At 37.8% G+C, this 27,219-nt stretch overlaps 1 protein-coding gene across 1 annotated transcript in view; it reads right to left on the bottom strand.

Annotated features, from left to right (window-relative positions):
• Positions 1–27,219, bottom strand: part of NRG3 (neuregulin 3) — a 343,134-nt gene that overhangs the window by 45,588 nt on the left and 270,327 nt on the right. The window contains exon 4 of the mRNA XM_066191557.1: positions 19,737–19,763. Within this exon, the coding sequence (XP_066047654.1) occupies positions 19,737–19,763 (27 nt within the window). The remainder of the gene's footprint in view (positions 1–19,736; positions 19,764–27,219) is intronic.

Raw genomic sequence — 27,219 nt, 5'->3', positions numbered from 1 at the left:
TTTATACTGAGGACTTCAGTTAAGCAGTGCTTAAGACATTATCCAGTTAGAATCATTTAAGATTTCATTCTGGTAGCATGAGCAGTGGCATCTGATTAACCAGTTTTGATATTTTAAACACAAATCACAGATTTTTTTTTTTTTCTAACAGCTAGTGGCGTAAGACAATGCAACAGAGGAAGTGAGGATTTGAGATTATAAATAGAAAGCACACACACACACACACACACACACGCACACAAAGGTAATTATGTTCTCTGAAATGTTTACTCAACTGCTGATAAAGGTAGGAGCAATCTGGACACAGTGAGTGCCCAGATCACAGCCAGCGTTAACTATTCTCTGCTAACTCCACTGAATGGCAGATTTTAGTACCTCTGATGTGGGGAAATGGCTCAAGCCAAGAAACAAGTGAAAGATGTGCACTCTCTGGTTTAGGGAACTTTCCAGTAAGCCTGGGCAAGTGGTATCTATATTAATCCTATGAATAACGCATTTGATAAAGATCACAATATTTAAAGCTCTGTGGAAGGCACGGTGACAATATTTTAAAAAGTCAGAACTGATATTTATGTAAATTATTGTACCACACCAGGACACTCATCTTCAGTAAAAAATTGTAAAGAAAACAAGCCAAAAAATTTAGATTCCCAAAAATCTAACAAATTTAAATTCCCAAAATCCCCAAAAAATTAAGATGTGAAACTTCAGTCGAAACTCCAGAATACTTTTCCGTTAAGAAAAAAACAAACAAGCAAACAAGCAAACTGGAGAAAAGTATTTAGCTTTGACAGTTAAGATGAGATTTTTCAAGTAGCTTAATGAATGCTCCAGCTGCATTTTGGTTTAAATTAAGTGGCTAATTTATGTTGTGCTTCTTTGTTAGCTGCTAGTGATGGGCAAGCCCAGCAGCACGGATGCAGAACGGCAGTAATGGACTTTGTATGACATGATTATTCACCAGTAAATGAGGCTGGGGACAGCCCAATACTGCTGTCACTTAAAGCTGTATTAAAGTGCCTGACATGGGCATGTTTAACTAAACACTGAGATGGCAGCTCCCAGAGTGATCACTGGAAGTGTGTGAGATTCAAACCAAGATTCAAACCAAAGGAGCTCTATTCAGCAGCAAAAACTCCGAATTCTGAAACAGGATTTTTGAAAAATTACCTATTAACTTCCTTTCAAATAATTATATCTTCTCAGATGCTCTTGGGGTTTATTTCTTCCTTCACAAAGCAAACTGTTCTCCTTACTCTTTTCAAGGTGTAACAAAAGGGATGGAGTACAAATGCCAAAGTCAGTCAGTAGTTTCTCAGACACCCTGGTCCCAATTGTGGCTAAGACTCTTCCATGCTGAATAAAAAGAATATATGATAGGAAATAAAATATGAAAGTAAACTGCAGGCATCATTCTTGTTCCCAGTTGATCAGATTCTAACTCAAAAACAACAAACCTGAGAGGAAAATATTGCACTCCTGCTATTACTGAATCAGTCTGGATCTTTTATTTTAGTATGAGGTCAAGACAGATATATATCTCTATATTTGCAGTGTCAAACCCACATTGTCTGAACAACACCTAACACTTTGCACGATAAACTCTCTGGAGCACTGAACATGTACTGTGCTTAATGTCGCGGACTCTCACTCAGGCTCCCACATGCTCCATAAAGCAAATAAACAGCTGTAGGGATCTAAAACATTTGAGGAAAAGAAGCAATACATTAGTCGCTCCACCTCAAGCTCAGTGGGTATTTGCTGGGATGTACTTCACACAGATAGGGTTTCAAGTTCAGAGAAAGCTGACTAGAAGATAAAAGGTCCTGATAACCTTCAAAGCTCTGCATTGCTGTTGAAAAATGCTCGCTTCCCACAAAAGTCTCCAATGGATTAGCAGCTTTGTGGTGTGCGAGCCCTCCCCACGGCCTTTCATTATATTTCATAGTCACTTAAGCCTTTTCCTAATAAAAAGACAGTGCCAAGGGTGAGATTATGAAATATCCCAAAGTTAAGTTGATAACAGTTTAATTAAATGTTGCTCCCTAACAACATTTCTGGCATGGTTCTGGCAATAAAAAGGAAAAGTGAATGTTGCAACTGCTTCCTTTGCTTTTCCCATGACATTGCCTTTCAGGGCATGCTGCAGACGGTCTGGTTACATGACATGGTTGCTAAATTCAGTTTTACACTGAGCACAAAGAATTCATTTTAGCTTTGGGTTTGGTATGGAGAAGGCTCTGTGTGATCAGATTTTGTCTGCTGCTTTTTAATTAAAATAATAGGGACAGGTCCTCAAAGGGAGTAAGCGAGCATAGTTCTGTTGAAGTGAGTATTTTCCAAGCCTTTCCTCAAAGGCAACAGCAAAAACTTCCTATTAAATCCACACTGTGCTTTCTGTGGAGATGCACATCTCTGTACAGAGAAAGTTCATGGCACTTATAAGCAGGATTCATTCACTTAATCAAGACAATAAATGCACATTCCTCTTCTGTAGTTATTCTTTTGGATATTGCTTCATTCCTTCATGCTGCAAGTAATGGCTCTAAGTGTCACAGCCTTGCTTTTACTCTGCAAGTCACCAGTGATGGATAAGCTGATAAATGGTTTCCTAACATCTTCTCTATGATAACTCCTTCCACAGTGCTGTATTTTTTAATATACTATATGTTTTTCCATATGTAAACCAACTCTGATTCAGCTTTGAAATTTTACTTTGATAAGGGCTTGGGGTCAGTGCCTTATCATCTGCTCTTGTTGAAAAAGGCAATGTGCAACATGTACCAAAACATACAAAACATCAGCTATTTTCTGTGGAAGACATGGAGTGGAGTGATTAATTTACCATTGCCCCTTAAAATTGAACTGCTCTTATGGCTTTGAGTTATATGACACAATAATCGTGTCTGCTAAAACTCCATACATTCTAGTCGACTTTCAGCACAATTATCCCTTAAAACACCCCAAAATGAGGATACGTTTAGGTTGTGTAAATCAGTAGTACATGAGGGTATATAGGAGTTTTACCAGGGCAAGCTGGATTAACTAAACTGAATTTAATAAAAGCATAATGTCACAGAAATTAAGTAAGGAAAAAAAAGATGAGTTCATTTTCAAAAACAGAAATGTCAATAAAAATATGGAAAGGAACACTTGATCGCATGAAACGCAAAATTAATTAAATCCCAATGGGAAACTTTGCCATGGCACATTTACTAGGCAGTGTACAGAGCCATGAACTGTGAGTCAGAAGTCCCATGTCACACACGCAACAGCCAGAAAAAACATTTCTCATGTCTGCAAAAGCAGCAGCTTGCAGCAGTAGTTCATGACATCCTAGGTCTCACCCACACTCGAACAACCTTCACTCCTCTCCTGATCCATAAGGAACATTTTATTGATGTTTCTCCCCAGACCAACACTCATTTTCTGACTCAGCTGCAGCACTTAGTGATTTGTCTCCTCAGCAAAACTCCTGGCTTCAGTTTTGCCGTGAGAACCATCATTCCCAGACTTGGCTTTCAGGGTAACAACAGGAAACGACCCCTTTTCCTCTACAGCAACACGATCACAGTGTTTCACGGGATCACTGCTGCCTTTTCCAGCCGATTACACTAACCAACAATTGCAGGGGTTTCACCTTGTTTTCTTGGAGAGGCACTGGACTTTCCCCTGTTCTTAACTTCACCCTTCCTGCCTACATCAGCTTCTGTCTTAAACGATTTGGCACAAAAACAGGGGTCAACAGGAGGGCTGACAGCATTTTACAACCCTGATCCATGGTGCTCCATGCTGAGCAAACAGCATTGGGAAGCAATCCAGCCGACATGAGTGTTTTTCAGACACTACTTGTCTCCTCCCTAAAAAGCTGCAATTTAGCAGTAGGTGCAGAAAGGCACAGCAGCAAAGAGAAGGGCTCACACACTTCACACACAGTATTTTGGACAATAGAACATTATTTCTTCACTGTATTTGTAGCAAATGCTCTTGAAAACACCAAGTGCAACATAACAGCTAAACATAAATGGCATTTGATTATTTTATAAAGGTACCCCTGTGGCTTTGGACACAGCTTCAGTTGTTTATTTATCCCTACATAAGATAAACTAGGCAGAACAGATCCTGATGTGTGTGGCAAGTGGGTGAGCTCAGCTCAGCTCCTGAGCACAGCACTTGTGCCTCTTCAGGCAGATGGAGGAATATGAACACTGCTGCCAAAGCAGTTCTCACACACAGACTTTGCTTTCTCTAATAATGGACTGTTTGACTGGTTCATCTCAGGAGCTGAGGTCTTCTAATTGAGTGACATCAAACTAATGAACTGCATTACTCCTACCTGTGTGATACTTTGAATTTTTACAGTAGTAACAAACTGATTAATTTAGAATGATTAAATTTACAGTTAAAAACCATTTTCCTGTGTAATACTTTCTGGCAGTAAACAACCTCAAGTGGTTCCTTTTTGCTTTCTGTTCCACAAAAAAACCCAAACAAAACCCCCCCAAGAAGCAGAGCATCCACAACAGGATGGTTCATATTAACAGCATTCTTAAGTAAAGGAACATTAATTTCATACATTGCTATAAATGTGCCTGGACAAAATGGGATGGATCATTACCCATGATTAGATCGGTAAGTTAGATTGTAATGAATTAGAAGTTCTGTGTTTGTGCATAACATAAATGGAAAAAGAAAGAGTTAATTAAATGCACATGCTTTAGTGAAAACAGAAAACTAGAAATGATTACAGAAATAAAGGAAGAAACTATACACTGGACAGCTGGTTTAGATAGTCACATAGACAAAAGGAATTTGCAAGATCAGTAATTTTCCACTTACAAGTCTTGAGTGATATTTTTGTTCATGAAACTTTAGATTTCAGAATTGATTCCTCTGAGATTTTCTGTCATGAATTAAGATTTATTTTATCTTATACAGTAATGCATTTATACATTTAGCCACTTAAGAATTTTTCATAAGATACAGGGGCATTTGTCAGCATTTATCTTTCAATCCCCCACAGTGTAAAGCAAATCTTTTGACATAAAAAGATGTGATTGCCAGATTACATAAAGAAATCACAATTACATTATTTCTTGGGAATTATTATTAGAACTGTAAGTTAGCATTTATTGCAGCACCTGGGATACAAAAAAAAATGGTTTTCATAGTTTTTTTTAATCACTTATATTCATTTCAGATACAATTCTGTCAACTTGTAAATGAGAATTATTATCTGAAATTACTTTTGATCACTAACTATACAAACCATTTCAAATCAGTTTGCAACCATGAGTTTTATCGCACTGCACAAGAGAAATCTCATGTTAATATCCAGGAGTGCAGCAGAATCAAAGTTTTCAAAAAGACATAGATCTCTTCCTGCTTAAAAAGCAAAATTTTGGTCCAAATTCTCTGTTTCTTGCCATCACTCCTTCAGTGAACTCATGCCCTCCTGCAAGCCTGTTTCTGTAGTCACCTGTGCGCCAGTACCAGCTCACCTTTCCATGAAACCAGGCGGAGTCACGGCTCTGCAGGGCAACTCTGGCCTCCGACAGATCCCTTTGGGCCATGCCCAACTAGATGGGTCAGGCATGATCAAAGATGGCAGAGTTATTTTACCAAATATTTCTAACAAACTGCAGGAAAAAAATTTAAAAGTACCAGAAGCAAGAAGCCTAACAATGTTGTTGTTAAAACACAAAAGATTACCTTTGGTTTCCAAAATGGAAAGATCTTCTGTGATTATTTTTTTGCTGTTTGGCTAACTAAAAAATCTCACACAGTTGCATTCAGGCTTCTTAGTGAATAAAAGAACTTAATGCGTAATCATTTGCTGGAGAAAATGAAAAATAAAATTAATGAAAATTATTATGTCATTTTACATTCAAGATACATAATGGAAAAAAGTGTCAATATTCACTAAAACACAAAGATAAGTAAGAGAAAAGTAAAAATAGTATCAAAAGAGGCATTTTAATTATTTTAAAGTCATTAAAAGTTTCATAGAGTTCATGTATTTGCAATATATAATGCAACTAAAGCAATTCAAATATAGACAGTGTTAGAAAGGAGAACATCCTAAGAGCAATCAAAACTCCCTTTTGATAGATTTTCAAAACTGACATGGGAGTCAATCCTGACCGTCAACCCACTTTTCATGTTCATGCACCTCATTCAGGTTATTGCAAAAGTATATGTTAATAAAAGCACTTATGGAACAAAGTGTGTTTAAGTTATTTAGTTAAAGCCAGCCCTTATTTTGATGGCGTTCTCTGAAGCGTGTAACTCCTTTACTAAGGCTCTTTGAAAAGGAGACTGCATTATGGGAGCTCTGTGAAACAACTTCTAATTCTCTCATGCTAGACCCAAAAGACTTTAAAGAGTAGGATAAACTGCTGGTGAATCCTACTGTTTCTGGTACTCCTATGACTGAATTCTGTTAAATGCTCTGATATGAGGCACCACCAGCAGGTTAAACACCATATTTCTGTAAACTGTCAGGACTGTTAGACTGCTTTGCATATCTTTGTGGCCATTAGAAACCCCAATACTTTCAGTTGTTCCTTCACATTTTTGCCTAAATACAGAATTTAATGTGAAACCAGGTATTAGGTGAGAAATTCTCGATATCACAAACATACAGTAAATAAGCAAAGGTGTCTAGAACAATAACTTCCTGGCATTTCAGCTGTGATGATCTAAACTAACACAATGGACTGCAACTCATTAATTTTACAACTTACTGTTGCATAAAGCTGATAAAATACTGTACTGTAGGCCTGGAAAATTACAAAGCTGCAGAGGGAGGTTTACTTTAGAGTTATATCACATACTTTTTCTAGCAGTAAAATGACATACATAAATGAAGACTACTATAGCTTCAACAGGACAAGAAAAATAGAACTGTCAAAATCAAGAGTAAATTCTTTTTCACCTACCCAGAGCACAGCATTGTAAATAAGCAGAGAATTGAGTATTAATAAGGAATTATTTGCGTGTATTACAAAATACAAAGTAGCAGAAAATACATTATTCCAGAGTAGAATTCCAGTATTTCTAGAAAAATAACAAATAGAGCCATTTTATCTAGGTATAAGGAAAATCTTTTACCACTAGAACAGTCAAGCATTGGAACAGGTTGCCTGGGGAAGTCGTCAAGTCCCAGGTTTTTAAAATTAATCTGGATAAAGTCCTGAGCAGTCTGCTAGCACCTGAGTTGACGCTGCTTCGAGCTTCAGGTTCCACCCTGAATCATGCAGGCATTCTGGGACATCCACTTTACAAATACTTTTTAAGTAAGTAGGAAACCCACAGGCACACCACATACTCCTCTAGGGGACAGAAATTTCTGACAACAGGGAACATAAATAAAAAAGTACATGTCGAAGCATAATAACTGGCATAAAGAGAAATAAAACTTTTAAAAACTGAATTAGCACCTCCTTAAAGGGAAAAGGCAATAACTATCAAGTAATACTCTCAGATAAAGGATTGGAGAAAAAAGATTTGTATGCTAGTAAATAATCTATTCTAGACCAAGAACCACTTCAAATGTATTGCACAGGAGGCCGGTGCATGAAGATAGAGATAGCAAAGAGGGGAGGGATACTCTAAATTATTCTAACAAGTCTGTAGCTCCTTGCACTGCAGGGCTCTGCACAATTAACTAAAAGACAGTTGGGAGATAAACATGAGGTTGGCAAAAAAACCCTCTGAATAAACAGAAGGCTCTCATTTATTAGTGAATTATAAAAGAGGTTCCAGGCTCTAGCATGAAAGAAATAAGGAGTTCTGAATAATAGATGCAGGTGTTCATATATGGCCACATGAATAATTCAGAAAATTTAATGTTACAGACTTTTTTAAGGGAGAAAAAATAACATTGACACCAGAAGTAACGGTGATACCAAAATAACCAGATAGTGAAACATGGCTGCAGAGCTGTGACAAACAATGGGAGAGGAAAGCAAAACTCTCCGAGGAAGTAAAGAGCTAAAAAGCTGTTCTCAAGAAGAGTGACACGAGTAATGCCAGGGAGAGACAGACTCCTTTGAATAGCAGAAGACTTTGCAAGAAGGTTCATCAGCACAGCTGTGCTACCAACATGAGCATCCCTAGTTTTTAGAACACTGAGAGCAAAAAAAGGAAGGATAAAATGAAGGTATCAAAGTGATTGAGCAAGTAATAAAGATGAAAAAAGTGTAAATGAAAAGATTGATGGTACACACCTTGGCACCATAAAATGAGGAGTATAGAATGGGAGACAAAGTAATGTCACATCACAGGGGGTATTGTGGAAAGACAATTCCCTGACAAGTGAATCATATACTGCTATTTCCATGAATTTTTACTAGCATAGTATATTAAGAGAAGAAACTCTACAAATTTAAATTGAAGAAAGACTTAAGGAAATGGAGCATATTTTGGGGATTGAGGAGGCAGAGAATGGGCTTCTTAAAAAGTGAACAGTTTTCCCACCATGTTCATCACGATTCCCAAAGGGGAACTGACTATGTCCCATTTTTGCTAAACTAGCAAAACCATGAACCACCAGAACCATGAACACAGGCTGGACATTAAGTAAAGTGTCTGGAGACCATTTCAATTCTGAATTCACAAGGCATTTGCCACAGTAAGAGTTATACCTAAAAACTTACAGGCGATTCTGAACTTTCTTTGCACAAGGACTGCTTGACTTTCACTGAACATGGCTGAGCAGACTGAATGGGATGATTACCAAACTGATTCATGGCCTACAGATGTTAAACCCAATCCACAAAGGTGTTGAGGCAATGAAACCATCAAAATAGCTGAAACATGGATACTAACACATCTTCAAAAAGATGAAAAAAATCACAAATCACTTGAAAAAACAAGCCAATGTCATGACATTACTCACCCTTTGAGCAAAACAACTCCTGACATAAAAGTTGGATAAAGCAGCATCAGTACCAAGGCATACATTTGAATTGTCTTTCAAGTGTAATCTATCCACATCAACTGCATCAGAGTCAAAGAAAATCCTTGGACCTAATACTGACAAGTAAGATGTTGGCCATCCAGCGTAGTTCTCACAAGTCACCACTTGTATTCAGCAAAAAATAAATTAATAGAATTTCCACATTTTCCCTGAGGTTTAAATTAGTATTTTTCAGAGGTTTTTTTCAAACAAAATCTTGACTAGAACATGTGCCTAAAATAAGTAATTTTTTGAAAAAAACCACTTGAACACCTATTTAACTTCAAAGAAACAGAATAATCTAGGACAATTACTTTTTCTCTCCAGTTCACCTTTAAATAACTTTAAAGAACAAATTTAAAGTGATATGACTTGTTCTATAAGACTTCTATAGGATTCACTCACCTTCTCCCACCAATGGTCAGCCAACTTATTTCAAGACAGAATTCACTACTAATTGAAAGAATTGAGATGCGCTGGTACCACCTTACCTTGAAAAGAGACTCCATCAGGCAAAAGAAATTTTTAAAACACACTAGATAGATTCACAAGAAAAAAATGACTGAAATATAATAGTTGTTTGTTTCCGTAATTTCCTCTTCATCGTTCATTAAACAAACACTCAACGGGGGCCACTTTCTTGGTTTTGACTTAAGAACTTAAGCATATTACCTTAAGTACAGAAGCATAAAAAACCCTTCATGTAGCAAAATTCAGCAGATGTCACAGACTCACACTCTCACTGAGGCAGGGTGTTAATCTGAGTTTACTAAACTCTTATATTTTTATGATAAACTTCCCAACAATGCACTATCTGCAACTATTTACTGCTAACAATTTTAAAGGTCTACTCTTTCAGTCCACTGTAATGTACAAAATCTCCAGCCCAGCTAGCTTTATAATTCAGTGCATAGACTCTACTTCACGGCCTCAAAGAAAAATATGGCACAGAAGACATCCAAACTTTTCCGCATCAGCAGCAAATTATCCTTATCTTGAAAGCAAATTTAAATTATTTGAATGAGAGTAATGAGCACAGCGTAGAATAAACGCAGAAAATGAAGTATCTGGTATTTTTCATTAATATGCTATGCATGTACCTATTATAATGATAAATACATATTTTTGTTTTTCTAAAGCTGATTAACTGTATTTAACACTGCTGTATTCATTTTCTTAGCATTCATATTTTATGAGTTGGTAAAGTTAGTGTATATTGTGATTTCCATTTTTCAAATGCTGCATCACTTCTGGGTACAGGAGAGGGCATAATGATAATAAATGAGTAAAACTTCAGTGTGTGCATGCTGTACTCTGCATTAAAGCTAAATAGAGCAGTTTGTGATACAACTGATTTGTAGTCACTGCTGTAAACAGCAACACACTTAAGCAGAGTAAGTTCATTGATCAGTAGATTTATGAAACTAACAGAAAAAGAAAGTCCACAGGGGTACATAAAACAAACAAACAAACAATCGGGAAGGCACAAAAGAGAAAAGGTAGGGAGAAGAAGAACAGAACTTCAAGAGAGGAAACAAAGATACTCCTAGCTTTGCACAATTGCACCAAATTACTTGGACATACTCAATATTGTAACTATGCTGAGAGATATATCTAGCTTTTTATATTAAGGTAATTTGGAGCCAATCAGGTAAAGGACAGGCTCACTTCATACGTCAGTCTCGTCACACACTGGATCCTGATTTCAGGTTTTGTACATTATATTAGAAATAGGAGACATGATACCAAAATATCCACTGACTTCCATGTGCAACACAAAAGTAACCCTTATTAGGTCCAACACTGCAAGTCTCAAAATGTACAGTCAGCTAACACTCTAAAAACACCCGAAGTCTTTGTAGGCATCAATTTTAAATACTCTTGGCTTGCACTGAGATCCTCAAGTCTTTACAGCACTGAAGAACTTTATCTCATGGCACAGAGGACTGGCAAGAGCTGGAAGTACAGGAGGGAGGCCAGGCTTAGGCAAGCAGCCACGAGCACTGCCCCACGGAAATGCATCAGCTGGCTTCACTCTGTGTTCCTTGCATTCCCTAAAACCTTGAACTTTGGGTGAGTAAGGTCCTTATTTCAATGAAGAAACAACTTTACACACAGCAAGGTGTGGGAAGCTACTAATAGAAGTATTTACACTCTTAATGGCAAATAAACGGCTTTTTCTCCAACATTCATCTCCTCTATAAACTGCTTGCTCTAATTAATTTTGTCTGGCTCTTCTCTGTTACTTTGTATTAAACTATCAAACAGTAAAAAAACCCTCAATTGTTTTAGTTAATTCTGCTGAGAACTAATATACTGTCCCATTTTATGTTCCTACATTACCAGGTTATTTTTTATATTTCCATTTTTATTTTCAATTTGAATGCGAGATGCAAAATTATCAAGAGACGTAAAAAAATAACCGTAGAATAATACTATATTACAACAGAGTTTACTTGCTAAAGTAGGCATGGAGTAGTACATAATTAACTTAGCACAAAAATAATAAAAAGGTCATATTAATTCATATGATAATTACAGGATGACTGATGCAATAGATATAAATGCAGTGAGTAAATTACATGAACATGATCCAAAAGGATCTGGACCCATACTAAATGAAAGTATCCCATGGTGATTTATTTAACCATTCAAAAAAGGAAAGTCAGCAGTGGTAAACAAAAAAGTTCATTTGTTGCCCGAATGTAACAGTTTACAAGCACCTCTCCGATTATTTCCACTGTTGTTAAGAACTGAGCATACAAGAACACCACCTGCACATTCATACACAGGATTTGTTTTTCCCTCTTCCTTTTGTGCTGCTCACGCTTGTGTCCCAGAGAATTGTTGGCTGCTAAGTCTGAAGCAGTACCAATAGATAGCCTGGGCCACTGGAGACAGTGTTTTTCAGCAGAATCACGCTTGAAATGAGGATAAGCCAATGCTGATTGGAACAGGAAATGGGATCATGAGACCATTTTCAATTACAATAAAAATATCTTTATTAGAAATCGCCAAAGTGGGACTAGCTCTGTGCTTCTCCATGCGTCAATATTCTACAGCTCCTGCAAAAGAAGAGAAAAGGCAGTGCATGAAACAATAACTTAGTGCTCTGTGCAGCACATTGCCAATTTTTCTACACTACTTACCCTTCTCCTCTGCTTCCAGCAATTACTCGCAGGACACCGTCTCTACTCATTCTAGGCAGGACACAGAAGGACAGAGAAAGATTTAGCTCACTGTCAAAACCATTGATTTTTCTATACAACTGTAGTATACATTACAAGCGAACCACTACCATGGAACATTTATTGAGATACTTACATTCTGCTTTCTAAATCCTTGCATCATTTGCTGAATGAGACTTGACATCTACGTAGCACCTCCAAGTAGCAAAAGGGCAAGGCAGCACTGATTCACCATGGCTGCATAAACATGGTACAGATCAGGTGTTTGGAGCCTCTCCTCCTGGGCCAAGATAACCTCAACACACAGTGAACAACCTTCCACTAATAACAACCCCCCCCCACCCCAAACAACACATCCCAAGTTCTCACAGACATGTCCAGATGGTACTCACTGCTTTGAAGCCTCCTCCCAGTCCTCTCTCAACTGGAAATATGAGGTGTCACTGGCAGATCTTGTGGCAGCTGTCTGTAGCACCACCTTTGACACATGGATTTCACCTTTGCCCTGCTAGGCTTGTTTCAGCAGTGTACAAGTCACTGTCTACATAATTTTGCATCTGGTTGAACTGCAACTGAGCCCAAACAAAGGCCAAATCTCAACACTGCAAGTCATCTAATTGCATTAGCATGCCCTTGTGGTGTCAGTTTTAACAATTCCTCAGGCTCAGTGCAGCATTTACCTAAATACCATATTCAAAATGCAGGTTACCAGATTGACTGGGTATAAGGTCACATTTAAATACACAGCTGTCTGCTCAGTGTTGAAGCCATCGGACTACCTGTACTTCATGATAAAAAGTGTTTAACTCTGAGGCACACCAGCTGCGCAGGAACCAAGGAGACATGCCTAATCCCAAACCAGAACGGTACATCATAATATGTAGGTAGAGGCAGGGCACAGCAAAGCCCCTCTGTGAGCAGATGAGATGCTGTTTCCTCAGCTGAAATCCAACCTGGAAGCACACTCCCCTTTCTCCCTGAGGTGCCAACATTCTTGAAGCTGGCACGATGAAGAAGAAGCTTGTACCTGGCATTAGGAAGTACACAGAAACTTACCTGGAGGCTTATACACAACATCCATTTTTAAAGCTTCACAAGTCCTTTCCTAACCCACAGATAACATTTGGACCTTATTAGTGCCCCCCCCCCCCATCAGCACACAGTGGAACTCAGGCCACATTCACCTTGGGAATGACAGAATAACAGTCCTTATGTGTCATAAGGGATGATGCACAACCCCTTTCACAGACTGATACAGACCCTATCTAATGCAGCTTTCTCCTCCTCCCAACCCAGACCCCAGCAAAATAGAGAAACCCAGACCAACTCTGGCTTTCTAAACTTGTCACTACATCTTGTTATCAGTGTTTGTTTTTCAATTTCCGTAAGTTTCATCACAAATGATCAGGAGCTTCACTTAGAGAGAACAGCAGAAACAAAATGCTGGGGAAGGTCACTAGTGTAAGTTATATATATATTAAAATTATTTTATCCACCCAGTTCACAGAATTACTACTTTGATAAAGCATCACAAGAAGGCAATTAATGACACATATAAGTTAACCGCACAGCACACCTTTTTAAAATAATGCAAGTTAATCCAACCCAGTTCACTGCCAATACAGAAGGTGTAGATAAACTGGAAAAATGACATATCAAGAAAAGCAAAGATGGTAGCACCGAACCAAGACGGTAGATAGGTTACAAAACACTTAGGCAAAAAATCTTACCCTCTCAACTAACCTAGTTCCATATGCCCTAAACTGAGCCAAGATGTGAGACAGCCTGCAACTTATACGCCAGATGCATGCTGACTTTTCATTTGGGAGATTTGTTTTCCTAAACAGGTACAACCACTGGCAGAGCTTCCCGCAGCCCCTGAGGAACCTCTGCTCTGTCCGTTGCTCTTACAACACTCAGGCATCAGCTGCTTCTGTAAAACTCTCTCTTCTGCTGCTCATGTCTCTTTTCTCTAGAGATGATAAATGACTCTTCTTCCCAGCTAAGTGAATCCCATGGAAAGTGCTGAGGATCTAAATTCATTTCTTGCCTCAGGATGCTACTGTTATTTTGCAGCACGCTTAAAAAGGACAGGTATTTCATAAGGCAAACTGAAAGATGAGGTCCCAAGAGCAAAGCCTTTAGTGAATTTAGAAGAGGTCCCAGGAGCAAAGTCTTTACTGAGTTTGAAAAGATAAAAACCAGAACGAGGTAACGAAAATTTGAGGCAGGATGAAGAACAAAGGGATTCAAGGAGCGATGATGATGGCAGTAAACATTCCAAGTATCGATGTCCACCAGAATAGCCTTTCTTAGTTCTTCAGAAATTTATCATCAGAGTACAGATGAAATATTATAAATGCTCACAAATGCTTTTAAATATTAAAATGCTAATAACAATATAATTATTAGAAGATATGGTTTCATAGTTCTGAGAGATGATTGTGATCGGAATCTCTAATGAGACTTTGTGCAAACAGGAGCATAAAAACAGTCAGTGTGCCATATTATCAGAAAATGATCTACCTGCTTTATACTGTTAAAAAGGAATATAGGGAAAACTGAATTTCCTTTCTTTATTTTTTTAAACATGTATCCTTTAGAAGACATACGGTTTTGCTCATGTAATTGAACATTCATCCTCTCTTCCAGCAAGGACTGGAGCATTACAGAGTTTTATGACAGATAAGAGCTTCTAAATGGTAACTAAGGCAAGGACCAGCCATCCACACACCGGTTATTTATTATCATTTTCTGGTTGCTGCTGCAAAACATTGAGTTTCAGAGGAAAGAGTCCAGGTTCCCAGTTTTTGAGCTGTGCAAGGACTAATAAACTTTGCCTTTTTATTTCTGGCATACAGGAAAAATACTAAATTGTCGCACTATTGCTTATCCTGCCCATCAGCTAGAACAACTTTTGCAGTTTGTAAAAATCAAGATGCATCAGTCACAGTGCATGACACAAGGTCACAGAGTCAATCTGGTTAACTGGATTAGGTATTCCCTGAGTTTTAGGCACACATCATCTTAGCACAATGAGGAGGCAGTGAGAATAGGCACAGTGAAAATACAGCATGCCCCATCTTCTCGAGCATTAACAGCTGCTCAGACTACAGAAAACTGAATACACTTCACATTGTAGTCATTGCAAGGAGATACATAAAGTTTAATAGGATCCCATTCTTGAGTTATTTTATTACTCTGCTCAATTAAATGCTATTTAATGATTCAGCACTTACAAGGTATTATATAACATTCATACTCCATTGACTTCAGTGAAGCTCCTGATTTTTCCAGAAAAGATGAGTAGTTCTAAGGAAAAATACTAATTTTCTGTTTAAGCCTTAAGAATAAACAAATTAAAAGCAGGGACTAGATATAACAACTGCTACATTGGTTTTCTATAATCCACACATGGGGAGATTGAGATTATCAAATCAAAATTGTTTACACCATTGATACTGGTTTAACTGGTAAGTAGCCCAAGGATGAAGACTACTTCATGTTATGTCTGTATTTCCATCAAAACTTCAGTGACTTGGCTGTTGCACTTTATTGGAGCGTTTTATTTTCAGCTGTATCCACCATAAATTACTGTTACGGCATAAAAGATCATCATTCTGGATTATGAGAGTAGGTGGAGTAGGCAAGTTTGTGAAACAGTTGTGTTTGCTCACGTGCTGTAGCAGGTTATTCCAATACTCACCTTTGCGTTTCATGCCTTAGCATACCTTAACTCTACTCATCCTCAGTATAAGAAATGAATTAAAAGGGCAACTCCTTGTCTTGCGCACTGGCTTGCAGCTCAGAACAACCACAGATGACTCTCGTAATGATTTCATTCTGCAGCTGGAAGAACACGCACCAGGCGAGTCTCCACAACACTTTTCAACTGCTACCTATTGCTCCAAAGTGCTCCATGTTTGCTGTCACAGATATTTGCCCTCATCAACAAAATTTCCACCGGAAAAGTAAACCATTCAGCCCTGAAGTGCAGTTAACCACTTAGGTCAAAAAATTATTGTAAGCTGTAGATACCTGTATCCCCATGCTCTCTAATGCTAATGATACATCACCTAGTTGTTTCATTGTATAAAAGTTGCATCTTTTGATAGGATTTTTTTTAAACAATCTCTCTTTCTCACATACACATTACCAACCACCATCTTGCTTCCCATTGACACAGAATTGTTAATACAGCTCATGTATTTCCAGTTAGTAGAAATATGGTGACAACTTTTCTTTACTTTTGTGTTGGAAATGTGAATAAAATTGCATGCATCCTCATTAGTGAAATACTGGGAACCAAAGCAGACCAGGTGAGCTGCACGGTGCGCTCCTCACACTGCTCTGCTCCTGTTTGAGGAGAGGAGAGGACACAGCCAAGTCTGCACCCCCCCACAAGGAAGAAATTGTTTCTGTGGTACTGAAAGATAGCCCCCAGAGAGCTGAGGAATTTAAATTCAGGAAGCCTGAAAAAACTTTCTGCAAATGAGAATCTGAAGCACAGACAGATTAAAAGACCTTGCCCAAAGCCTGTCCAGGAGATTGCATCGGAGATGAATACTGAATCAAGTGACAATCACACTCAAGATTTTTCTTTTTTTTGACTTGGTGTACTAGCAAGTATAAGCCATTTCCTTATCACTAGAAGTTTCATAAAGCTAGACCACTGATGGCAATGATTCAGTCCACAATTTTAAGGACATAGTGTAAATTGGCCATGTACTTGGCTTTCATTTAATTTGAGAGGTGCTGCACATACAGAACCATCAGAACCATACATTAATTGCTACACATGAAACATTTTAAAACAGGTGTGCCACATCAATATGCCTGCCTTTGTCTCTGCTATCCATACAAAGAAACAGACAGTGTAAATCAATATCAGCAGCAATATTAAAGTAACAGGTGTTCAAGTTTTGGAATGCACAATATTGAATATTGTATGGAACACAAACCTGACAACACCCAGACAGGAAAGGGGGTGAGACCATGAGCGAGGTTAACACAAAATTCAGTGTGGTAAATAAAATGAATGCATAATTCTTGTTCCCAAAGTACTGTTTGTGAGAGAAGGGTCCAGATGGAAAGAGATTTCAACAGGTAATGGAAAAGCAAGAGACACTGCCTCTACTGAGCACTGTAATGGGCTGCCACAGGAGTTCATGGGAGAAAACAGTACCAACTGGTTCACAACAGGATACACAAATTCATGGACCACAGTTCCCTAACAGGACAGTAAAAGGACTGGCTATGTATATACACTTCACTGATCCTTGAGAGTCTAGCAAAAAACCCAAACAAACAAACAAAAAGAAAACAAACAAAGCAAAAAACCCCACCAAAAAACCCCCCGAAATGACTAAACTTATCTACCTGCCTTTGGCAAATGTACACCAAAGTAGGTGTGTAGTTTCAGTGCACATTTCATCTGTCCCCTTGGACACCTCTACAGACAGATGTGATGTTCCCACTGACATGAGGTTTCAGCTTTGTCTACTGTGGAAGGAATTCAGCTGGCCCTGGCAATCCAAGTTACATGATTTACATGGTTTTCAAACAAAATTACTGAATACGATGATGAAAATGGAATTTCTAAGTCAACTGGGCCCACAAATGCAATGAAAACATTAGAAAGAGCATTCTCTGGATTATGTACGAACAAAGGTAAGTTCAGCACTGTCTCTAAACTGTTGTTTTTCTGGCTAGAAAACACTCCTTGCACTAACTGCCATTATTTTCTGGAGTACAGAAGTAAACTCATCATGGAGGCTTTACAGGAGTGTCCCTAATTTGACGAGCATATTGGCACCTGAACACTCTGAGCACAGGGTGGGGATTTCTACTTTGCTACATGTACAGCAATGATTCCATGCATGCTTACATTTCCTAAGTAAATCTCCATGAAGACTAGAGGAGGATTTAAGAAGCACAAGCAAATCACTTTTGCATACAATTCCAGAACTTGCTTTTTTCTAGCCCACGGGAAACAACTTCAAGCCTCATTTTAGGCTGCTGTCATAATATTTTCAGGCTGGAGACACAAGATTTCATTAATTTTTATGCCATCAGGATCTGTTCCAATATTAAATAAAAAAAATCTGAGAGCTACTGATATGAGAGGACTACTCTGAGCCAAGATTTCGGGGATTTGCTTTAGTTCTTGCCTTAAAGAGATGTCTTTAAAAAAAGAGAGGAAACTGAAAGTCTCAAAATAAAATTAAAATAATTCAGCTTTGCCTCTTGGGTAACACTTTCCTGCTTACTGAAAGGTTCACTCAAAGCATCCCATATATCTATACTCCTTATCCTCTTTTACCTATATGCTTGTCCTTCAGCTTGTATGCTTCAAGACTGCTGCTCACAATTTAAGTTAAGCAGGAAAAGCAGGATATATGCCGAGCCTTTCAAGTAACCATTTCCCAGCTGTGAAGACACTTGCATCGATCCCACTGGCACTTTTCAAGCCTCATATAAAGTGAAGTGAAACACAAAACTTTTCTTGACCTCACAAACCAGTTCCCTAGAGAGAACAGTGCTCTAGGTATGGCACAAATCAAAAAGCAGTAGGAGAAAATCCCTGAACCTGCTGGCTATCCTCTTGTTACTGCAGCCTGCCATGCAGTTAATATTCATCACCATATTGGTTTCTTGACAATTTACTTAACTGGTCAACAAAATCCCCAGGTTGGCACTTAAAATTGATAGGTAATAAGGCTCTTGCTTTTGGAATCTAAAAAAATCAAGTAAAACTTAACATAGGGAAAGAGCACATTAAAAGTAACTGTTTTGTGACTTTAGTAGGAATCCACATGCTTTTTATTATAGTATTTTCAGCCGTATTTAATGGTTTATGCAAGCTGTTCTTACACAAAAGACCACTAACTCTGTTAAGGATAGATCTCAGCTTCCTCAAGTCTGAAGATCACCAGCTGAGAGGTGATCTGTTAAGCCTGTCATTCCCTGAGGCTATGGACACATCACAGAGCTGCAGCTGAGCCAACAGAACATCATCTTTTCCTTTCCAAAATTGTAAGAAGCAATTATTCACTCCTTTTTTTAGCTTTTTCCTAACCAATTTAACTTTTTTTTTTTCACAGAATGGTGGATCTTTGATTCTTTTCTTAAAAGCATTTCTTTGATTTGAATTATCTTTATTAAGATGCTTCTTATTAAGCCTAGTTAAATTTAATATTGTAATCAACAGCAAATTCTTAACAAAGGAAAAAAATCTGATTTAAATTCACTTTCCTTTACATGAAAAAGTTAGTAACTCTACCCTAAAATCACATATAAAATACTGTTCCTCAAGATGATATGGTCACATAACCTTTATGTTATGTTTCATTAAATACCAATGAAATACTAAAACACCATTATGTAGGCTTTAAGCTCCATAGCAGTGGACAAGAGAAAAATTAAACCTTCATATAATTTCAAATGTAATCGGTAAGTATAAAAGGAACCCAATCCAAAACCCAATGGTGGAGGTCATGGGAGTCTTCCCATTAACTTCCATGTTCTTTGGACTAAGGAACCAAGATAAATATGAGCAATTGGAAGGAAGAGAAGTTAAAACTTACCCATGAATTCAATTCCTAAATGGTCTGCTATACTCATGAAAGCATGTAAAAGAAAAAAAGAGAAGAGACAGAAATGTTAGAAACAGAGTAAAATATAAATTAACCTTGATGTGGCAGTGCTACAGAACAGTGTGGGGTCAGGGCCCATGGTGTGGGTGCAGGTCCCAAACAAAGGCACAACCCTGCCCCTCAAAGGCAATCCTAAGGTGGGAATTTAGAGCACTCAGCTGTCACATGAAGGGACACGGATCAGGGAAGGACATGAACGCCTTTACATTTGACTTTATGTTCAAGCCAGCTACTTAAAGGGATTTCATTTTCCCATCCTCCTGGAACTCCTCTCTCAACACGCTAAACCACTGTCCTTAGTTAGACAAGGTCCTTCCTTTCATTTTCTCTGACAGGGACCAGAACCTAAAGAGATGAATCGAAAGCTTTCACTGAGTCTGGCAGCTCTCCCCACAGCGCAGCAGCCACTGTTGTACCCAATGTGACTCCTGCCTGGTCTCTGCCGCACAACAGAAATTCTGATGGCAGGAAAGAGAAGCCATGTTCCCAACTTGGCCATCAGACAGACAGGATGCAATAATTTCAAGACATCTTGAAGTGAAGCAAAAATTTAGAATATTGATTGAATTACCACATGGACTTCTAAACATTTCAGGGCCCTTCTTTAACATGATGAATTAGAGTCTTCTAAGAACTATGTAGCAAAGCTAAAAGATTTTCCGACATAAACCAACAGTTAGTTTAAACACTTCATTTTATTGCCAACTCTGGTCCCTGTGACGAGACCATGGAATATTTGGGTTTCTGTTGAAAATGTTTGCACCCTTTTCAATCCACCCAGAAGAGGGCATTGAGCATCAGCCTGCTCAGTTCACTTAGCATACAAATCTATGGAACAGCTGCTAAACTCCATACTTTATTTTCATGCAGAAGGCACGATATGCACTTCAAAAGCAAAGAACACAAGATGATGGTATATGGTATAAATACCTTACTGGCATGTAGGGAAGGCACATTATGCAAGTTTAGTGAAAAATGAATCTTTTCTTTTGAAAATACATTACTCAAAATCATACATATATGTATTCCATATAACAATCTTCTGACCTGTATTCTTGTAGTCACATACAAATATCATGTACAAACATCACCAGCACATTTGACAGGAATGTAAATTTTTATAAGAATGTAATTTTTATAAAAGCATGAGCTCAGATATATCAAAAGTGCATCACACCTACTACACTTACAGAGATTTGTAGTTTTTCTCCCCATCTAATTTTCTGTACCTAAGAAATCTGCAAATGTTACCTACATGCAATGCACAACTTTGCATCCTTCTGTAAATCAGATCAAACTGCAGTTGAAAATTCCTTACTTTAAAAAATGATAGCAGAGATCAAAGCCCCATAATCTGGTCTCATGGGAGCTCAGGATATTGACACACGGAGGAAGATCATATAGTATCATCTGTTCAAATCTATGTAGAACAGCTGAAAAAACCAATCCGTCTTTCCTAACTTGGCTATATACCTTCTCTACATGTTTTCCATTTGCAGCCTGCAAATCTCCCTTTGAGTTCACCAACATGGTTAAAAACCACTTCCTCAAAAAGTGGATACAAAATACATCTTTCATTTAAAAAGACGAAAAAAGCACTTCGTATTTGAGTGGCATATACATAAATGAGAATCAAGGATATTTGGAGCCTTCCTGGGAAACATGTTCAGCTGGAGAGGGTGAAAACATGTCCGGTGATTTATTTTTAATATCTCATGTGCCTGGAAAACAACTTCAGCAAACAGCATAATATATATTGCTGACAAAGCTGATTTCCCCAGATTACGATAAAAAGGATGTCCAGAGGGATAAACCTTTACAATAAAATATCCAAGCTGCCAATCATTAAGTGAAGTTCAACAAGCTCTGAGAGCAGCTATTTGGGAACAGAAAACAAGGAAATGGTAAATCTGGCAGATGCAGCACACACTGGCACTGGTTAAGACCATCACTGGGCCACCTTTTGGTGACCAGGCATCAGCTCAGCCAATGCTCTCACAAGCACTGCTGTGGTGCAAATCAGCCACTCTGCAAGTTCCAGCTTTGGAGATGGGTTTGTCCCCTCTTAACAACAGCAAGAAACTCTCCCAGCAGGTCCATGCTAGACACAAATGGCAGCAGGAAATATCCAGTAGGGGTGGCGGGGGATGTGAGCTGTGGTGGTGACCTGAGACTGAACCAAACACTAAAATGTGAAGTATCGACGTGGCAATCCATGGTGTGACAAAGGACTGTTCTGTTGCTGTACAGCCGTAGTATACAAATGATGGATTGCCTGCAGAGCACTTCCCTGGACACAGCAAGTGCAATGCCAAGTAATTCACCATCAAGAAATGGACTCAGTAAAAAAAAAATAAAAATGCATACGAGAGCTATAAATGTGCTGAAGCGTGGGTGCTGCTCCACAAGATGGGGTCATGAACTAAATAATGCACCTGTATTTTACTTCTGTTATTGTGGTTTCTTCTTTCTTTCTGGTATTGCTATGTTCTTAGAAACTAATCTGTTTCTCAGATAGGAAGATTATTCACTTTTATTTTTTATTTTATCAGTATTTCTCTGTTTTCATGCCGATGTGGGAAAAATACTGTGCCTTATGGTCCTTGCACTGTGGTAATGTGTTGCTAGTATTAAAGCTATTTTAATTTATACTGTCTAAATACATACACACTTGTGAATACTTGATAAAGAGGACAAGAGAAAATAAATTTGCAGTCACTAATAGATTAATTTATTAGTGCTCCACAAAACAACATACTGTCTTGTGTCTGGATAGTGGTTTGCTGCAGCTTTTTTCTTAGTCATATTAACACTATGAACAGAAATATAAACTCAACATGTAAATCTAACGGAAAAATCTTGGACGTGAAAGTACCCATTGTAAACCTCTGCAGGCATTTTAATCTTCTCTAAGGACAAGCTGACTTTGGCATGAAGACAGCTTTAGGAAACCAGAGCAAGAGCAAAGTATTTTCCTCTGCAAATGAAATTTATCGCTTCCAATAAACTCATAAGAGTTGTGAAATTGTCCTTGGTAGATGATTGTCTTGAACACAAAATGCAACACGATAATATACTGGGAGCTACCTTGGGACAGCTCAAGTACTCTGAACAGATAATCTGTCTGGAAGGAACAGGACTAAGTTTAACTTTTAAGTATTACACCAATAAAACTTGGTCTGAAATAAAGTAAAAATCTTTCCATTCATAACGCAGCTAGATTAGGATACTACCTGAGGATACAAACTGCTGCCTCTTATCCATTGTGCTTTATGATGTTTGGCAGCACATAGTTATCAGCCTATTAATATATCTAATGAAGTGAAAACCACAATCAGTTACAGATATATATATATATATATATATATATATATAAAACTATAGGGTTTCTTTGAAGCATATTAGTATTGGTGCTTCATTTTGCATGTGAGCACACAGAGTAATCGGACAAGGGATTTGTCTCTTCAGTAGGAAGTGTTCATTGCTTCTGCCTAATCTCTCTCTCCTCATGGGCAAACTGACCAATGCTCTCAGAGTTTCATTGTTTTTTTAATATCAAAAAGAAAAAGCAACAGCATGTAATAATGTATTTTAAAAATTTCAGCTATTAAATAGCAAAAAAAAATATTTTGCTGTTTATTTTAGATAAATTCTAGTAATTTGTTTCTGTAGTTAATTTACATAGAAGTACTCTTCAAAATGTTTGGTGGGGTTGGAAAACTGATTGAGACTATTCAGGGCAATCAGAAACAGAAAATCAAAATAGTTCAACTACTGATTTTTTAAAGTATCTTCACTGAAACACATGACAGAAACTTCCCTCTCGGAGACATTTAAAAATGGATCAAACTAAATCTGAGAATGATCTTGCATCAGCAATACCTGGACCTTCCTTTTACCCTCTCTGATAAAGAAGACTACCAAAATTTTTTCAGATAAAAAAATTTCCCTGGCAACAGGTAGGCTGTTCATAACTGGTGTAATAGTAAGTATACAGAATATTTTGGTAATTTTCCCCATCTGTGTCGAGACACAAAAATGAAAATCATACATCCACACATCCCTTACAAGATACTTGGTCAGTTTTTGATGAAACTGTAAATCGCAGTAAAAGAAATTATAAAAACTTAGAAAGGAAGAAGACCATAAATTTAGGAAAAAGAATTCACAATCTGCTATATTCTCAGTGTAAACAATGGAAGAACATTTACACCCCCAATTTGCACAGATGCAGTTAATTTTACTCTAAACCAAACTGAATTCCTCAATGTACAAAAGTAAATATTGAAGACAAAATGTAAAGGTTAATTGCTTTATCCATTTATTTATAAAGGAAAAAAAATACAAAGGAGGGAAAACCCCTTAGGCTTGCTGTGAGTATTTGTGTGGCTGTGGAAAGATAATAACACAGCCCAAGGACAGGATCCCCTCACCCACTATCAATTCCATAACAAAGGAAATTTTGAAAATCATCCATCAAAACCTCTTGTTATATAAATGATACACAGTGCTGAATAATGGAATAAACTATTGATTTTCTTTTCCTTTGAATGACTAAAGCCTGTGGCTGTGATTTTCATTGCAAAAGTGGAAAGATTGTTTCTAGCTTCTGCAAATAAATAATAGCAATGCTCCAATGTTCAGGTTCAAGACAACTTGGAAATTTCAACTACTTACCTTCCCTGCAGCATTCAGACTCAGAGGAGTAAGCTTGTCTCTTTTCTATTCATTTTTAAGATCTTAAATTATGTCTGCAGCTAATAAACTAAGCTACTTCTTTTTGAGGCACTATGTTGGATATTAATTGGAAAGAACTTAGTCTCACCAAGCAACATGACAGTCACAATACTGCAAATCAGTACTGATTAATTTTTACTACCATAGCTGTAAATTCAGCAGAAGAAATAAACATGTCTAATTTCAAATCAGTGAGTAGCCTATTGATATTATATTTTTAAGCTTATTAAACACCTGCAGAATATATTTAAGAGTTTTATCAGATTCAGGCCAATATGTTTATCACCAGGCGTCAGACAAATGCAGCAGTTCTGTTTTTCTCTGAACAACCCATTGTTTTCAGCAAGGAGATGAGAAAGCAGGTAGATATTAAATGCTGCTGCTATATGGAAACATATTTTTACTGATTTTCTTAGCATTCATAAATCAACACAAGTGTTCAACACATAGAAAGACTTTAATTCATCCCGGAGTACCAGCAAGTAAACAGGATGACCACACAAAACACTTTGCCTCCACTCACACAACTGGGAGATGCCTTCTTACTTTATTTGCGAAAAATGTAATCCTATTTCTGTGAAAAGTAGTAAATTACATTACTTAAAAGAAAATTACATCACATGTAAATGAAGCAGCCTGATAGACCCCATAGCTGATAGTGACGAGGTTATTCACAAGGTTTGCTCTAAATGTACGTTGGAAATGACAAACGTGTGCGATCACTGTCAGATCAACCTCCCCCAGCCCAATCGGCCTGCAGTAAACACTGCACATTATTACAGTCTGGTTACTTGATTATTGACATATCAGCATAAGCTACCAGAACCAATTAGTCTGATAAATATTCCCAGAAAAATCAAGGTTTCTCTGATATTATGCAGTTTTGACAGATCAGTAAACCCATGTTAGCACAGTAATTGCAAAAAACGTGATTTTTCTTTTATGTTCCTTACCAAAGCCTCTCACCTCCTGTAAAGTTTCTTTCCCACCCCTGTCTTTCCTGGCTCCACACACCACACTGATTTTATAGTCTCATCTAAGAGATCAACTGCACAAACCAGGTTTTCTGATTGTGCTAAGGACTAGCAAAAACAAAACACTGATGTAGCTATGTGACCCACTTTTACAATTTTGAATTCTTTTCCTGGGCTTCCACAGCAGGTATGACAGTGACTGCATTCATCCCACAGTCTCAGCTGCAGGATAGGCGATTGCAGCACTGTCACAACTGAGGAACCACTGGGAGAACTGGGCTATGGAGAGATATGTTCTTCTATCCATCTATGTCATTTCATTAACACAGCGGTTCCTGCAGAGCCCAGACTTGTCCTGCATGAAATCCTGGTCCAGCCTCTCAAGCCTGCTCCAGGTCTGCACAGTGGCATCACACTGCCTCTGCAGATGGATCTGCCTTTATCTGCCGGAATGCTGGAAAATGGGTTTGGATGCATTTATCTACGTTGAGCTTTGACGTTCTCAGTCATTCAGCACTTCCACTGAATTTCAATAGCAACTGGCATGATTCGTGACGCAGAGTCCTTTGGAAATGCCAACCTCTACATTGGCAAAACTGATTCTTTTCCACTTTCAACAAGTCTCATAAAGCTAAATAGGAGAGGGAATTGTATTTACTGGCAAAACCCAAAAGCACATTCATGACTTCCAAAACATGTGATCTGGAAAATTTTTGGAACCACGCGTATGAATTAGATTATTTATCTTGTCATAGGTGTACAAGATTTCACTTGACTGCAGTATTCCATGGGTGAACCAATCCTGTTCTGGTTCAATAAGTGACACAAAATGTCTGTTAAGGTGGGATAAGCCTATGAGTTTCTTAGTTTCTTAGAAATTACTACAGGGATTTTTGCACTATTATTTCCAAGTGGGTGTTTGGTAATAAGGGTCTGTAAAATATAACCAGCCTCACAGAAACATTACATGAATTGCTAATAGCTCCCTCATCTTATGAACGTATGACATTTAATAAACATTTTTCACACTAGATGTTACTTTATTCCTTCCACAGATCATTAAGCTGTCCTTCACTTGCCTACTACAAGAAAATGTTTCAGATGCAATCCTGTTTACTGCTCTCTAAAGGCGCAGAAAATTTTGTAGGTTTTTGTCAATTTCTTAAAACTAATTACTTTCTTCAACTTCAGGATAAGGAATGTACATAATTTTGGGGAAAAAAACCCCCCACAGCTTTATTCCCTAATGTTTCAAGTAATTTAGTTCTACTGCAGTCAAAAACCAAACAGGCAGAAGCAGAGTGCAGGTATTTACACCAAGATTGTACAATATTAACTGAAGGTTTTAAAAGCTGTGCACTGTACATCTCCAATGACAAGAAAGTTGATATAGTTATTTATAGCCATACTTTGTTGCCTAGATAGCTGGACTGAGTTTTGAAGTAAAGAACTCAAGAGACTCAGAGATGTAGGGCTCAGACCTTTTAGAAAGATGCCGGTTTTCATCTGTGTTGATTTGGGAATCTACTTTTTTTTTAGGAATCCAATTTCGACAATAACAACTATATTTGCTGTACACTTTCTTATGTTGCTTCATTTTAAATAACTTAGGATGTAGAAAGATAATTACTTAAACATACTCCAGTTACTCTGTGCAGGTTTTTCACACATGGTGTAAAGTGGCTCATTACCAGCAGCTCTGT

Source organism: Chamaea fasciata, unplaced genomic scaffold, assembly GCF_029207755.1.
Source record: "Chamaea fasciata isolate MVZ Bird 193981 ecotype frontalis unplaced genomic scaffold, bChaFas1.0.hap1 SCAF_9, whole genome shotgun sequence".
NCBI classification, from domain to species: domain Eukaryota; kingdom Metazoa; phylum Chordata; class Aves; order Passeriformes; family Sylviidae; genus Chamaea; species Chamaea fasciata.
Note: the sequence above shows the minus strand (reverse complement) of the source record. Positions and strands in the feature narration are given on the sequence as shown.